The following is a 14,501-nucleotide window of genomic DNA, read 5'->3' as shown; positions in this document are numbered from 1 at the left end:
CACTATCAATACAATATCGAAAAATATATATATTGCGATAGTTACATGTATCGACATTTTTTGCACAGCCCTATAGAGTAGTATTGCATACTTAGCATCTTCGAAGAGTATTTAGTTTGATCACATTTATAAAAGATAGATACAGCTGTATGAGTATTTCCGAAATCATACGGTGCGTGCGGGGGGATCTGTAGTAGAACTGGAGTAGGCTGAACTAAAGCACATTGCCAACAAAACACAGACATCAGTTTCACTCACCGCATGCGGTTCATGTCTGGCATCTTTTAGCGCTGGGACGGCTCCATATATCTGTTTCAAACGATCTCCAAATCCAGCGTTATATCCACCGCTTATATAACATTCATCAACCAAATGCAGTGAACAAACAAACACCTGAACTTCGCGAATGTATGCTCTCTCTCTCTCGCTCTCTCTCTCTCTCTCTCTCTCTCTCTCCTGCACACAAGTGAAAGTGACGTCTGCGCATGCTGCTTCTCCTGCTCTCCTTGCTGCCGTGTGGGCGTGCCCACAGAATTGTCCAATAAGGGACTAAGAAAATTTGTTACGAAACAGTTTTATATGTTCTAAAAAACTTTCCGAAACCTGTACGATCGCTAGGGGAGTGTATCGAGCACAGAAATACTACGTAATACGCCCAACTCGTTTTTTGACAAGTTGACCATGCTAAGCATGAGAAGACAGCACGTTTAACATTGTAAAGAAGTCAGAATGCATGACACATTGTTGCAGCACCCCTTTAAAACAAATCAATTTGTAACCTCAAGACAAGTCAAAACAGTTAACTGAAAGCTATAAAATGTGTGTTGAATGTATGTCCTCTAATGTAAACAAACGAATTAATCCTTGCATTCAATCCAGAAAGGCTAATGTGTCTAGAAACCATGTGTAAGCTAACAGACAAATTGGTGTATCTTTAAAATGAGTTGTTTTTAGAGCCATTTCAAAACCCACATCACCCACAAACAAAGTCTGGCTTAAAAAAGTCGAAGATTGTAACAAGGCAACCAAGCATCAGTATATTTTGACCACTGATCTTCAAAGGGTAAAGAAATTACATTTAAGTATATGAGCAAGTTATTTTCCAAGGCTGTGTATAAAGGAATTGCAGAATGTTTCCTGTTGTGTACTAGTTGCTACTAAAAACACTTCAGTTCATTACTGAAAAGCAATTTAACAACTGCAAAAGCATTGCTCAGTGTTGAAAGATGTACAGACATAAAACTAGAAGGAAGAGAATCAAAACCATCTTATTTTATTGTTTTGACCATGGTCTGAAATGAATTATCCTTAAAGTAATAAAAAAAAGATTATTGCACAAACGACAAAACTCTCATAAAAGACCAGCTACGTCTTAAACCAACCAATCCTACGTCCTACTTTAGCGAAAACTCACCTGGCCAGTTGAGTGATCAATCATTGGTAACAGTGGTGTCCTGGTCGACATCTTCTGAGACTGGATTTGACAGATTTTTTTCTAAAAACTGAATGTGTTCACAGCCCTCAAAATTCAATCAAACGTGACATGGGTACAGCACGATGAGAAGTGTCCGAAGTCCAACTTTCAGAGAGCCACCCTGAGCTCTTTGTGCCAAACCAGTAAAGATTACTTTGGATATTACTTTTGACTCTCTCATTAAGTCATATTTTACGTGATTTGTCAGGAAATAAACAAAACTGCCAGAAACAATCCCTCAGTTGGTTGACAAACAGTATAGACTAGGTGTCAACATTGAATCTCAACTTCCTACGGGGTTTTCTGTAGTCAAACAGATGAGTTTTTGGCGGAAATAACGAAAGAATATCACCATATAAGGATACACGGTTTAAATTTAACTCGTTAGCTGATAGCAAACAAAACAAAATTGTTCCCAGCACAGAAGTGCAAAATCGAGTCCGAGGACTCAAAGTTATATTAGGCCAGGTGGAAAACGTCCGTAGGGTCCCTAATTTAGCCGAAACTATCGACGATCGACTGTATATGGCTGTGCATTGGTGATGTAATAATTTCAGTCGTCGTCGTCTCCTCTTAACGCCAGTAAATTAAGGCAGATGAGAGTCCAGTTTAGTACAGACAAACTTCAGGGCAAGTTATCGAGCTGCTCCTTCCAGTTAGCAAACTCAACAGCGCCCAGTATAGCGTTACTGTGAGAAACGATCCGTCATACAGGTGTTTACATGTCCATGTTTTAATGGCCACTTGTTGTGGTGTCGAGCTGGCAAATTAATAATCCAAGAGCAAATACATCGTGAAGATGGTCATACGCGATTTCTGTGCGCCTCAGAAAAATCAGATTTAACCTGCTAACGCGCGTTAGCTGGCCGGGTGACTTCGAAAAAGTCGCTGATATTTTTACAGTTTGGTAGTAAAACAAGTCCTAACCGTTTCCCAGATGTAAATGTCTCTAAATTGTTCTGTCCCCGTCGGTGGTGTAAGGCGAATTATATGTATGAGCGGTTAAAAGGCGAACTGTCGGGCGGTCACGACTGGTACCGCAGCAGCGCCCGAACGCCAGTGTTGTTTGCGTTCAAGAGAAATGTGAAACCTGCTTGCGGACCGACTTCCTCTGACTCCCTCATATTATGTTTTAAAATAAAAGTCTTTTAGTCATAGTTGTTTCAGGAAAAAATACAAATAGAAATATATACTTTTTCATAATTGTTATGTAAAACAGTAAAACATTCCAATTTACGGATTTAAAAAATGTGTAATGTTAAGTATATTCATTGAAATAAAACCAAAGGAAAGGTAACTGTTGCCTAATTACAGATACGATATGTACAGTAGTTTCATCAGAGGTATTATGAAACAAACTGTAGTGTGTTTAACCAGGCTTTGAAATCTAAATATAATTGTTTACGATATGTCAAATGAATATGCTTACGTGGAAAGATTAATGGACGCAAGTATAAAATAGCCACCTCTGTCATTTGTTGTTTCGATCTTAAACTAAAACTGAGCCAAAATGACAAACTAACAGCAAAAGAATCAATTGCTTTGTACTATCCTAATTTATTTCGTTGCACAATAGGGTTATAATCCCGGTTTTCATCACGATTTAGCCGCATCATACAACATTTATTATTATTATTATTAGCATTACTGTCGTTGATGTTCCCTACTGTGTTGTTGTCCAGTATGCCGTATATCACTGTTACTTTTTGATCATCATGCACTGTTGTTGAACTGTATACGAATGGATGAAGACCGCCATCTATAGGCGTTTGATGGAACCGCACTTCATAAAAATTGGGGGAACAAACTCCGTTCAGACAGGTGTTGTTATGATGAAATATAAAACGATGAAAACAGTCAAATTTGTTTATCAATGTGGGCTTATATGGTTGTCATAAGTATTTATTTTTGTGGCCATTTCTTTTTTTAGGTTAACTAACAGTTTACTGTGATTTACTGTGATTTGTTAACTATTAGACATTTAAAAATAATTCTGTTCAAACTTTTGAAAAATTGATACATTTTATATCCGTAAAAATCTATTCCACGTTTCTTAGAACCACTGAGCTACGTTATGTGGACATTTCGTCACAATTTGCTTGTTATTGGTCTAGGATGATGTCATCCAGACAAAAACTCCTCCTTCAATTACCACCACGCCCCCTTTCCCCAAAGAGCTGGCTGTTTCATGCAAACGCACCGTACACTGTACAAGCGCACATTACATTGCATTGCGCTGCCGCATGCGTTGTTATTGTGCATACAGATGAGAACAAATGCGATTAACAATATGAGACGACATTGCCTAAATCCCATATACTGATGGACCTCACTGGATGTTTTAAAGTGCAATCCTTACATTAAAGCAGACCAGATAACTGCAGCAATGTAAATGTCTCGCGGCAATGGAGCGGAATTGTCGCGCGGATAAAGAGATGAATCACAAATGATGACGATACAGCGGACATACAGATTATAACGTGAGTAATTTTCTCTTCTTTGTTTTATTAGGGCCTACATTAAATCTGCTATATCTTAGCGTTAAATGGTAGTTAATTATTTGTTTTCAACAAAATGTCTGGCTATTGCAGCAGCAACCTATTTTTTTGCGTTACAATAGGTATCCCCGATGTTTACGTCTTAGGTATTTTATTAAATATAGATATGAATGAAAATTTGGCATTACCCATTAGGATAATTACCCCAAGGTTCTAATTTACATGATTAAAAAGAGAGAACATTTTAAATAGTCTTATGTAGCTAATAGTGAAATCGTAGTGAAACTGCGCTCAAATGGCGAAGAGATCTATTCGACCAGTGAAAGCGCATCTGAATTTGCGTGACAGCATCAGCGTGGCCTAACAAGTGACAGTCTATATAGTTGCAATTCTGTGGTGGACGGCTGGACGCTTTTGTGAGTGCCATGCTTAGGCCCAGATAACGTTCGAGTTATTACTATTTCAGTACGAATATATTTTAACGTTTCGGACAGGACATCAAGAGCAGTATTGCAGAGACAGGCGGCAGCAGAAACAACTGCTCAGTGATGGTGTGTGATAGACAAACATGGATAGTTATACACAAACATGAGATCCAGTGTCCACAAACGAATGACGATGCGAGTAAACATTTCACTGCATTTCACCTTTTTATTCAATGCGCCTTCGTCCATTTCATTTGCCACAAATCATGCCACGCGCAATTTTCAAAATGTATTAAAATAGTCTGTCGCAGATGGTTGACTTGAATGTGTAAACCAACTGGTAATAAACCATGCTGGATTAAGCCTGTGCGTAAATGTAACATATGCTATTTACATTAATCAAAACAATGCTTTTGTGCTTATTAAAAATATTGCACTTAAGATTCAAGGTTTTCATAAATCTAAGCACCACTATAAGTACACAGTAAAATCGCCAGTGTTAAAAAAGGTCAAATTAACACTCACGGTGTATATATAATCCACACTCTCAAAGTGTGGATTATATAAACACTGTGAGAGTTAATTTGACCCTTTGTAACACTGGCGATTTTGCTGTGTAGTGTTTATTTTGTATTTAGACACTATTTTACTCCAACATTACCGTATGTCTATAAACACACACTGTTCTTTTCTGTGATATCAGTGAAACATGATCACTGTTTGTAGCTGTTTTGGTGCTCAGCCGTTGCCTGAGCTCATAGGTGCTGATATTGTACATCCTCAAAACAGGCACATATACAGTGTGTGCTTTTTTCAATTCAAACGTGATGCAGTGAAAAAATGTAGTTTATGTGTGAAACACTGCTGATGCGACGTTTAGTGTGTGAGTTAAAGTGATTGAAGTGATGTTGACTTGCAATATGACAAATCTGGGTCATTGTAACCACCCACCCCCCTTCACTACCACAGGCTACAAAAGGCAAGACTGAAAAAACAAACAGGATGAGGATACCATCACCAGGCTCTGTGCGTGAATGTATGCATGTGGAAATAAGAGCATGGCGTGCTGGCTCTGTCCTAGGATCTTTGTGTGTGGGGGTGTTGTGTAGGGGTATATGTCTGAACTGCTGATGTGCATGCCTCCCCCATCCATGAGGTCAATGGATGATCCAGTCGTGCCACATCCTGTAAATATTGTCTCTGTACCGCTTTATATGCTCTCTCTCTCTCTCTCTCTCTCTCTCTCTCTCTCTCTCTCTCTCTCTCTCTCTCTCTCTCTCTCTCTCTCTCTCTCTCTCTCTCTCTCTCTCGTGTTGTCACATACACACACATATTCCTTTTGCTCTTACTTTTATCCCTGTTTTTACGCTTTAGGGCTCCTCTCATGGTCTTTCCATTGACATCCCATAATGTCTACTAATGTCTAACATTTAGAATAATGTGCTGACTCGCTCTGTTGTTTGGAGATTAGAGCAGCAAGATAATGTCTCTATTGTAATACAAAATAAATCATTATTTAATTTTACATTCCATTACATGTTTGACTATAACGGATGCCTTTATCATAAACTCTGCAAATGCGTGTCTTAATTTTGTCTCTTAAACAGTCAAGCAGGCTAGGTTAGTATGTTGCAACACAATGATACCCAGGAACACATGCCGGACATTGTTACGTCTTATTAAAAGTGACAATATTACAAGCTCCCCCTTTCCAATTCTTTTTATGGTTTGTCTGTCTATTTGTAACTGAATATTTTATGGCTTTGACAGACATAAACCCTTGATATTTATGTAAGCATGGGTAATGGGTCAGAAAAGCCTTTCTATTAGGATTTGTGTTTTTATTGAATAGTCTGTGACTTGCCCTTTGTGCTGTTCTTTATTGTTTAATTGTGTTAAATGACCAGGAAGGTTGTGTATGACTAACAGAAGACTGCCTTCTGTGCATTACTCATCACAATTGTTTATGTAATTCTCTGTGCTGTGACTAATTAATATTAACTATGTGAAATACTCACATCATGTGTTGTTTTTGTGGACTTTTCTTAAATTACTCAAGTACCAAAATTAATGGGCACTGTAAGATTCATTTGTCTATTTTCTCTCTGCTTCATAAACTCACAGCTTTCCTCAGCACCAGATGCCTCCACTCCCTCTTGACGAGCGCATAGTGGTTATTCAGCGGCCCAAAAGCTTGGCCTTGCGCGTGGCCTCTCCACCGACCACCTCCCAGTCTTCCTCGCACCGCCCAGCCGCATACAACGAGGCCCCGTCCCGCTCACCCCAACCCCCTCCACCCCGCTGCCATCCAAGTGCTAACTTCCTGTCTCTGGAATGCAAGCGCAGGCAGTTGTCCAATGTTCAGAGAGACAAAGGAGATCGTGGTGCCCCCTTTGAGGGCAACGGCCACAATGCCAGCCACTGTCACACCAACGGGACTGTAACTTTGGGTCCCAGACTTCACAAGCACACACATACCATTGACATTAAAGTGTCTTTGGACAAAGGTGCAAGAGGGGGTTCATATTCAGACAAGGGGCACAGTAGTAGCCTTACCCGAAGTGGAAACGGTAAGAGCAACCAAACTAAAAAGGTATCACTTCACTTGGATCCAGTGCAAGGGGACAGAAAATGCAAAGGAAAGTCTTCCGAGTTAGTGGAGAAGCACCAGACCCATCATCAGAATCAAAACAGAATTCAGCACAGTAGACATCATCAGAACCAACTCACAGTTTCTCCTGGAGGGATCTTGGAATTTGTACCAGCCCAAAGACAGCAGACCAAACCCAAACTATCAAGACAAAGGGACTTGTCATTGAAGTCTGCTTGCTACCTGTCCCATACTGACAAGGACGTATCATCTGTAGGAAACAAAGAAAACTCCAAACTGGGACCCGGACATAAACTTCCCCACACCCACAGCCTATCCCGTCACCACAGTTCAGCCCCGTTACCCCATGCTGCCATTCTAAACCCTCATTACCCTGCCATCCCACCTTCACTCCCGTCCCGGGCCCCATCCTCTTATCAGCACATCAGTCAGCCTCGTCCCTCACGCCTTAGAGATCATCGGCCCCAAATTCTCCACACTTTGCCTCTCTCTCCCACTTCCTCCCGAGGAGGCTTTCCCAGTCCAGACCACACATGTACTATTGAATTCTCCCACCCTTGTGGTTGTTGGAGGCTGGTGCGTTGTAGAAGAGGGAGAGGTCACTCGGCCAGTTGCCGCGGACGTAGTACAAGCCCATCGTCTTCATTTTCTCACGTGCAAGGTACGAGTGCTGCCAACGGCGGTGACGGAACCATGGGACTGAAGACTTTGGGAGGGTGTCTGTCTACCGCTTCCACCACTAACACCTCCTCTTCCAACAGCACTGTCTCAGACTGCCGCCCAGGGCCTCTTAGACCTTTGGGTTGTGCATCTTGCTCTGGAGAAGCTGGAGGGTTTGAGAGCCCTGCTGCTTTTCGTAAGAAGCTGGTTGGCGGTTGTCTACCCTGTACTCCCCTTTCTTCATCCGCACCTCTTCGGGCTCTTCAAAGTTGCGTCAGTGGCTGCAATCCCAAAGCAAGCCAAACCGGAAGCTCTACGTGCAGCTACTGCAGCAGTGACCCAATTGTAGTGACCTATAACCCGCACAGAGGGAATCCTCCCACTATGGGCCGTAACATCGGTGCAAAAACCATGGGAGGATACCAGGCTGATGATGATGATTACAGTGTACGCACAATCTGGCCCGAGGAGCTAGCAAAGAAGATGACCTGATCGAAAACCCAACCTAACCACCACAATGCAGGGATTGGGATGGGCTCAGGGAGAACCTGCATGGGCCACAACCAGAATAGCGGCAGCGGCAACAATCCTGTAATCCTTGATTGCCGGAACCTTATGGAGTTCACACGTACTCATCTGACCGATCAGGCAGGACGCCGGAGGCTCCAGCAAGGCAAGATGGCAGTTTTGGACTTTATTGGATCTGGGAGCAGCGGAGACCAGGGGAGAGATTCTCTAAAGAGGCTTTGGAACAGAGGAGGTGATGCTTGCATGGGAGATGGCAATGGGTTTGATGATGAAGTTCTTCCACAGTCTCCGTCCCTGCACTCTCCGGATTCTCCTCCTTCTTTCTCACCCCCACCGTCTGCCCCCAGCACCCTGATTAAGCCTAAACCTAAACAGAGAGATTGGGAGGGTGGACACACCTTGCCTTCTGCACAATCACTCCACTTGGTCCTCAACTCACTCAACAGAGAACAAGATGAAGAAAATGGTCGAGGTAAAGATGTGCAACCACCTTGTAATGTGCTGGTAATGTTTGAGGCACTCAAAAAGATGACCACAGCCTCGCCACTTTCCCAGTGCCGCTTGATTGTACTGACATTCATCTTCTCATGAATTCCATTAGGCTGTTGGCCTTTGTGCACTGATAGTATTCAAATTAAAATTATTATCTTTCGAGTGCATAATCCTCACTAGCTTCAAAAGAGTTACCGTTATCTCGAAAGGAGATTTCACATCTAAGTTCAAAGAGTTTTCTGGCTCTAAAGCCTTTATACTTCAAATTAATTTTCTTAACATTTAGACTATTTCATTTCATACTCTGTTTCGTGTCTCAATGAAACTTGCTTCCTATTTGTTAAAGAAACTATACAATATTAACAAATTTTAACTATGGAATGGAAAAAAGAAAAAACACCAATGAGGCTTCGCAAAGAAACAATAAAGGAGGTTTACGTTAGATAGATGTTATTGAAATTACCTTTATCATATTTTTTAAAAATCTTGAAACCCCACATTCTTAATATCCCACCATTCAAACACACATGTCATGATGATCACATTATTACTGAGTGAAAACAAGATTTTGTTTTGTTTTTTGTTGTTAGTGCACCTCTCCCTCCCTCTCTCCTCATCGCTCCCAGCATCACTGTCCGAGGAGAGCGTGATGACCCCCGATGTGGAGAACGCTGTTATCAGTCCCATCCTTCCTTTCCTTTTCCTTGGGAATGAAAGAGATGCACAAGATTTGGACCTTCTGCTTCGACTCAACATTGGTTTTGTGGTCAACATCACAACTCATCTTCCACTGTACCATCTTGACACAGGCTTGGTGCGTTACAAAAGACTCCCCGCTACTGACAACAGCAAGCAGAACCTGCGGCAGTATTTTGAGGAGGTTTTTGAGTTTATTGGTAAGATAATTCTTTTTGTTAATGTAGTGTGGCTTTAAAAATATTCTCATACGTACACGTCTTGAAATTCTTCTTGTTTGAGTGTCATCCAGAAAGAGCACGATTGATCTTTTCTGTCCACCTTTTTTTGTCATTTCAGAGGAGGCTCACCAGTGTGGACGGGGTGTTCTTGTACACTGCCAAGCAGGTGTGTCCCGCTCAGCGACCATTGTCATTGCTTACCTGATGAAGCACACCCTTATGACCATGACCGATGCCTATAAGTACGTGCGAGGTCGGCGGCCAGTCGTCTCCCCCAACCTCAACTTCATGGGCCAGCTGCTAGAGTTTGAGAGAGACCTCAACTCTGGGGTAACACCTCGTATCCTCACCCCCAAACTGAGTGGCCTAGAAACCCAAGTTTGAAAGATCCAGGCTGAAGACTATTGTGAAGATAAAATCACCCGAAGTGGGAAACAGTCAAAAGAAAGTCTTGGTGTATTTTAAGTACTTCCACTCGTTTGAGTCTTTGTTTCATAAAAATAGTACTTATTTGACAGTTGGCAAATGGATGTTTGTGCTCTCCACCTTTGTCCTGATACTCTGTTAATGATGTGCCAATTTTTTATGCAGAATAGCATTCTAGGAATGAATCCATTACAAATTAATTCATGTATTATTGTATTATGATTATTACTATTATCAAGCTTTGTTAAAAAAGTTAAGTACAGTAACTATAGAAGTATTAGGGTTAAAGAACAAAGTCTCTGGCTGTCAAGCACAGAAAAAGACGTTTTGAGACTCAGAACTGTGACAAGCATCACATTCGAGACCCAAGACCTGTAGCAAACTTCAAACCCCTTTTCCACGGTGCACAGCACTTTTCTAGACAGATTTTTTATTTGGAAGATAATTTGAAGGCACTTTTTTAAGTTATCTCGGTTACCTTTGTGTTAGCTGCCATCTATTTATAAATCTTTCCACTGACATGAAGATTTTTTTTGCCTTTGAAATTTTTTCGATACTGCTATTTTTGTCTACTTTTATCTTGGTGTCATTGTGTGGGAGGTGTGCAATAGAGACTAATAGTAATTTGTTTATTTATGGTTGGCCGCTGGAGATTTTTTTATGGGACATTAATCAGCTATCCAAAGGCTGAGCAAAATCCAAAAATCATATGGTCGTTATTTTTTATTCCTACTGCTTCCCTATTATACTGAAAAGGGCAATCTGTATAAAGCACTGTGTCATGTAAGGGGGTGTTAAATGTGACTATGGAATGGCTTATTTATTTATTTACGTATTTTGCTTTTATAAAGTCAACTCACTACTAATGTGCTTTATGCAAAGTTCACACATTTAAATGAACAAAGAGTTTTTATGTTTGTGCTTTCTACGTTTTTTTGCTGTTTCCTTTTTGTGCTGGAAATGAATTTTAAGAAATTGTGAAGGGAGCGCTCTCCTCGAGTCTAAAGCGAAACCCATTTGACATGCTATAATAGGAAAGAGCTATTATTACTGTGCAGAATTACTGTGACTGGAGCAGATCGGGCCAAGTCATCATCATGGTTTTACCGTTATGAATCAAATTTGCATTTCATCAATGCACAACAACCTGGTAACAAACAGATGTTTTTAGTTTATGCAAAATCAGCATGAGGGTTCCAACGGCAAAACATTCAGTGCTTTCCGTGATTTGATATTTCGTCCATTCAGCCTTAAAACAATTTAGCTTAAATAATTTTAATCAAACACCTGCGCTGTTTTCGAAATGTTCGACAAAGATCCCTCATTTACAGATATCAGGTTAGTGCTTAGTGCTCTCAGAACTACAGCAAAACAATCTGGTTTGTGTAATGAACCGCAAAAGAAACCAGAGCATAAATGTATTATTCATTTTCTTACCATCCAACTGCTGATTTCCTTTTGTTTCCCAACTCCAAGAGACTATGCACCATTATAGAAATACATTCTGTGAAAAAAACCCGGTTTAGTTCACTGTGAAACACATTCTTCTTCCTGCATATTGTGAAGTTCTCAGACTCGGTCCTTGAAGCCTCCATGCATCAGTCTTGACAAGCGGGAAGTTCGTGTGCCGTCTCTGAGTTCTGCCTCGCTGAGCCATCGGTCTTCACACACTGCTGCCGTGTCGCCATTAATCTACTCTGGCCAACGGCGTGTGACGAAGTGTGCTTTTTTGCGTTTTATTTCAAATGAGTTCCAGTTTAAAACCCTCTACCTACGCTAAAGGTGAACACGTGATCAGGATGTTGGAACCAACCTATTGCTTTTATTTTAGAGCTGACATGTGCTCATGTGAGTACAGTAGGCCTACAGTAACAAGCTGACTGTTTCATTCTCTCCCAGTTTGCTGACGGTGTTTATGTGAGTGTTGTCTGACACTGTCGCTTGATTATACCCGGAGGAAAAGATTAAGAGAGGGATCATCTAATAAATAGGCCTCGGTGAGGTGTCGGAGCTCTGAGAAACCAGACAAAAGTCGTTTTAACATGGATGCTGCTGAATAGTTAGAGCATTTAGATATGTGTTCATAAACTTGAAATATTTGTGCTTTAGAGGATCATTGCTAAACATATTTGTCGTTGGAATCTGGCATGACGTACCACTTTGCTGTTGTCTTTTTTTACTGTTCACTATTTCAGTAAAACTGCCAACTGCCGCTCTTCACATGGCTACATGTATATAGTGTGTTTTGAGACAAAAGAATCGCCAGGGATGCCTTTTTGGAATGCTGAAAATTCAATAATCGTCTTCCGAGTCGATGTAGCACCTATCAAGGAAACAAAATTTAAGCACTTGGAAGTCCTGAAATAGTTTGGATATGTTTAGCGCAAAACGCGTTTGTGTGTAGATATGAAGAAGAATGTGTTTGCGTTATCCCGTGTGTGTGCGGAACATAAATGTGGGTACGAGGAATGATGTGGGTGAACATTTCTACCATTTCAATCAAGCATCCCGACCTCAGACCTGTTAAATGTCCATTGGCACAACCCAAGCTTTGCTGTGAGCTTGCATCTGTCAATGCCATTAGCTACAACTGTTTGCCTTTTTTACCCAGGATTTCACTCTTCCAGACATGTGGGACAAAACGTACCTCGCTATACAGTCAATCCTCAACTGTGTACTGTGTAGGTCTACCAGAACCACCTGGTAATAATGACTACATAGATTGACTGAATTGTTTTTGGCTGTCTTCATTTTAGTTATGAGGTTCATGAAAGCTGAAATTGTTTATAATGTGCAAAATGTCAAATCGGGACATTGTATCAACGGCATACATACGGTATACATTTTTCTTGTGTTGAATAATCTCTTATATACAGTTTATGGTTTGCACATAGAAATGAACTACATGTAAAGTTTTGTGAAAATTTCGTTGTGAATTTGTGTAAGGATACTTCATGTGACTTTATTCATGTATGTAATGCCTGTTCTTTTTTTCATTATTATTATATAATTTTTGTGGCAAATATTGAAATTAAGGTTGGCATTGATGGGCTAATGATATTTGTATTATCCGCATCTTAATGCACTTGGGTGGAATTCGAAAAAAAGTGCCCTCTAAGAAAACAATATGACGAGATTTGCTCAATTATCAGTGTCTTACCTTATTCCTTGGCTCTCTAACCTATACGTCATTGTAGTTCTACTGTAAATTTATACTCTGTGCAGATTTTCTTACCCACTAAATTGCGATGCTCATTGAAGATTTTATATTTTCATATGTTGACGTTCTTTTATGTTCGATCATTTATCAGTAACTCTTTGGATATTTTGGATATAGATCCCTCGGGGGAGTTTGACGTCCTTTGAATGCATGTTGCTCCAAACTGACCTACCAGTCTTCTCTCCCATTCCTAATGAATTCAATGTCCATGCTGCTTTGGAGAGAAGACGTCGGACGTGGCAGCCTGTGTCGATTTGACCATATACTTGTGTGTACTTTACATTTATCGTTGACAAATGAAGGGGCTTCATTCTTTTCCTGTTGAAAACTTTACTGTGAGAGACTGTGATACTGTTGTGAGATGAAATCAATTCAAAGGCTGATTCTTGCCGGCAATTATGAGAATAATGTACCTCTTTAAAAAAAAATTTTGCAGAGAAATGGAACAGTTGGGTTGTAAAAAAATTGTCCATCAGTACAATGTTCTCGCAATTCTGCAAAACTAAAATGATTTGTTGGAATAAATTTTTTTTTACAAAAAACTAGCAGTCGTGTGATGTTTGTTCAAGAGAACAGCTCATCATTTTAGTAATGAAATAAATGCATAAGGATACATCTTAGTAGACTACTACTACCTTTAGACAAACCCAGAATCGGTTTATTCAGAACATCAGTTTGGAAATTATTGGCTTGTTACAGTGTAGTCAGTTAACTCAGTCAGATTATCATTGACAATCTGCGGTGGTAATGGCCTATAGCCCACCCCTGCTTGTGGCCATTACATAAATGCTGGTTTCTGTGTTATGCGCTGTGATTTCGCACCCTGAGGGTTTGGATCAATAGGCAGCGTGGCCTTGTGCAGGACACCTATCATATCAAAGAGAAGTCCGCTAGGGGCAGCTCTCCTCTGCAAAGACCTCTCAGGGTTCAGGGCTCAGTTTCCATTGGCTTTTAGCGCTGCCCTCGTCGGCGGCTCTCTCCTGCAAATGCCTGCTCGCAAGCTTCTACAGCACTGAAGTCAGAATGATAGAACAAAGCTGATATGGTCATGTGTGTGCCTGAGAGGAATGAAGAGAAACTGGGGCAAAAGCTTTAAAGAGATAGTTAAGCTACAAACTTCATCATTTACTCATCCTCGTGTCATTCCAAACCTGAATGACTTTCTTTCGTCTGCAGAACACAAAAGAAGATATTTTGAAGAACCAAACAACACTGGCCCCCATTGGCTTCTATTGTATGGACACAAAACC

At 40.7% G+C, this 14,501-nt stretch overlaps 2 protein-coding genes across 11 annotated transcripts in view; one reads left to right on the top strand and one right to left on the bottom strand.

The window, feature by feature from the left end:
• mark2a (MAP/microtubule affinity-regulating kinase 2a) overlaps positions 1-2,572 on the bottom strand; it is a 31,513-nt gene extending 28,941 nt beyond the window's left edge. For 5 of the 10 annotated variants that reach the window (XM_057359879.1, XM_057359882.1, XM_057359886.1 and 2 more), the window contains exon 1: positions 1,415-2,571. In XM_057359879.1, coding sequence (XP_057215862.1) covers positions 1,415-1,465 — 51 coding nt within the window. In that variant the 5' untranslated portion in view covers positions 1,466-2,571. Of the gene's footprint in view, positions 1-1,414 lie in introns of all 10 variants that reach the window. The other 5 variants (XM_057359884.1, XM_057359881.1, XM_057359889.1 and 2 more) reach the window with 3 other exon arrangements.
• Positions 2,573-3,675: 1,103 nt separating this feature from the next.
• On the top strand, positions 3,676-13,767 carry si:dkey-175m17.7 (uncharacterized). Its single transcript, XM_057360810.1, is given in 5 exon segments — positions 3,676-3,954; positions 5,367-5,584; positions 6,522-8,668; positions 9,279-9,584; positions 9,724-13,767. Coding segments are annotated over 4 exon segments (2,742 nt in total). The 5' UTR covers positions 3,676-3,954; positions 5,367-5,561; the 3' UTR covers positions 9,990-13,767.
• Positions 13,768-14,501: the final 734 nt, after the last annotated feature.

This window comes from Triplophysa rosa, linkage group LG19 (assembly GCF_024868665.1).
Source record: "Triplophysa rosa linkage group LG19, Trosa_1v2, whole genome shotgun sequence".
Lineage (NCBI taxonomy): Eukaryota > Metazoa > Chordata > Actinopteri > Cypriniformes > Nemacheilidae > Triplophysa > Triplophysa rosa.
This window is presented reverse-complemented; position numbering and strand designations above follow the sequence as displayed.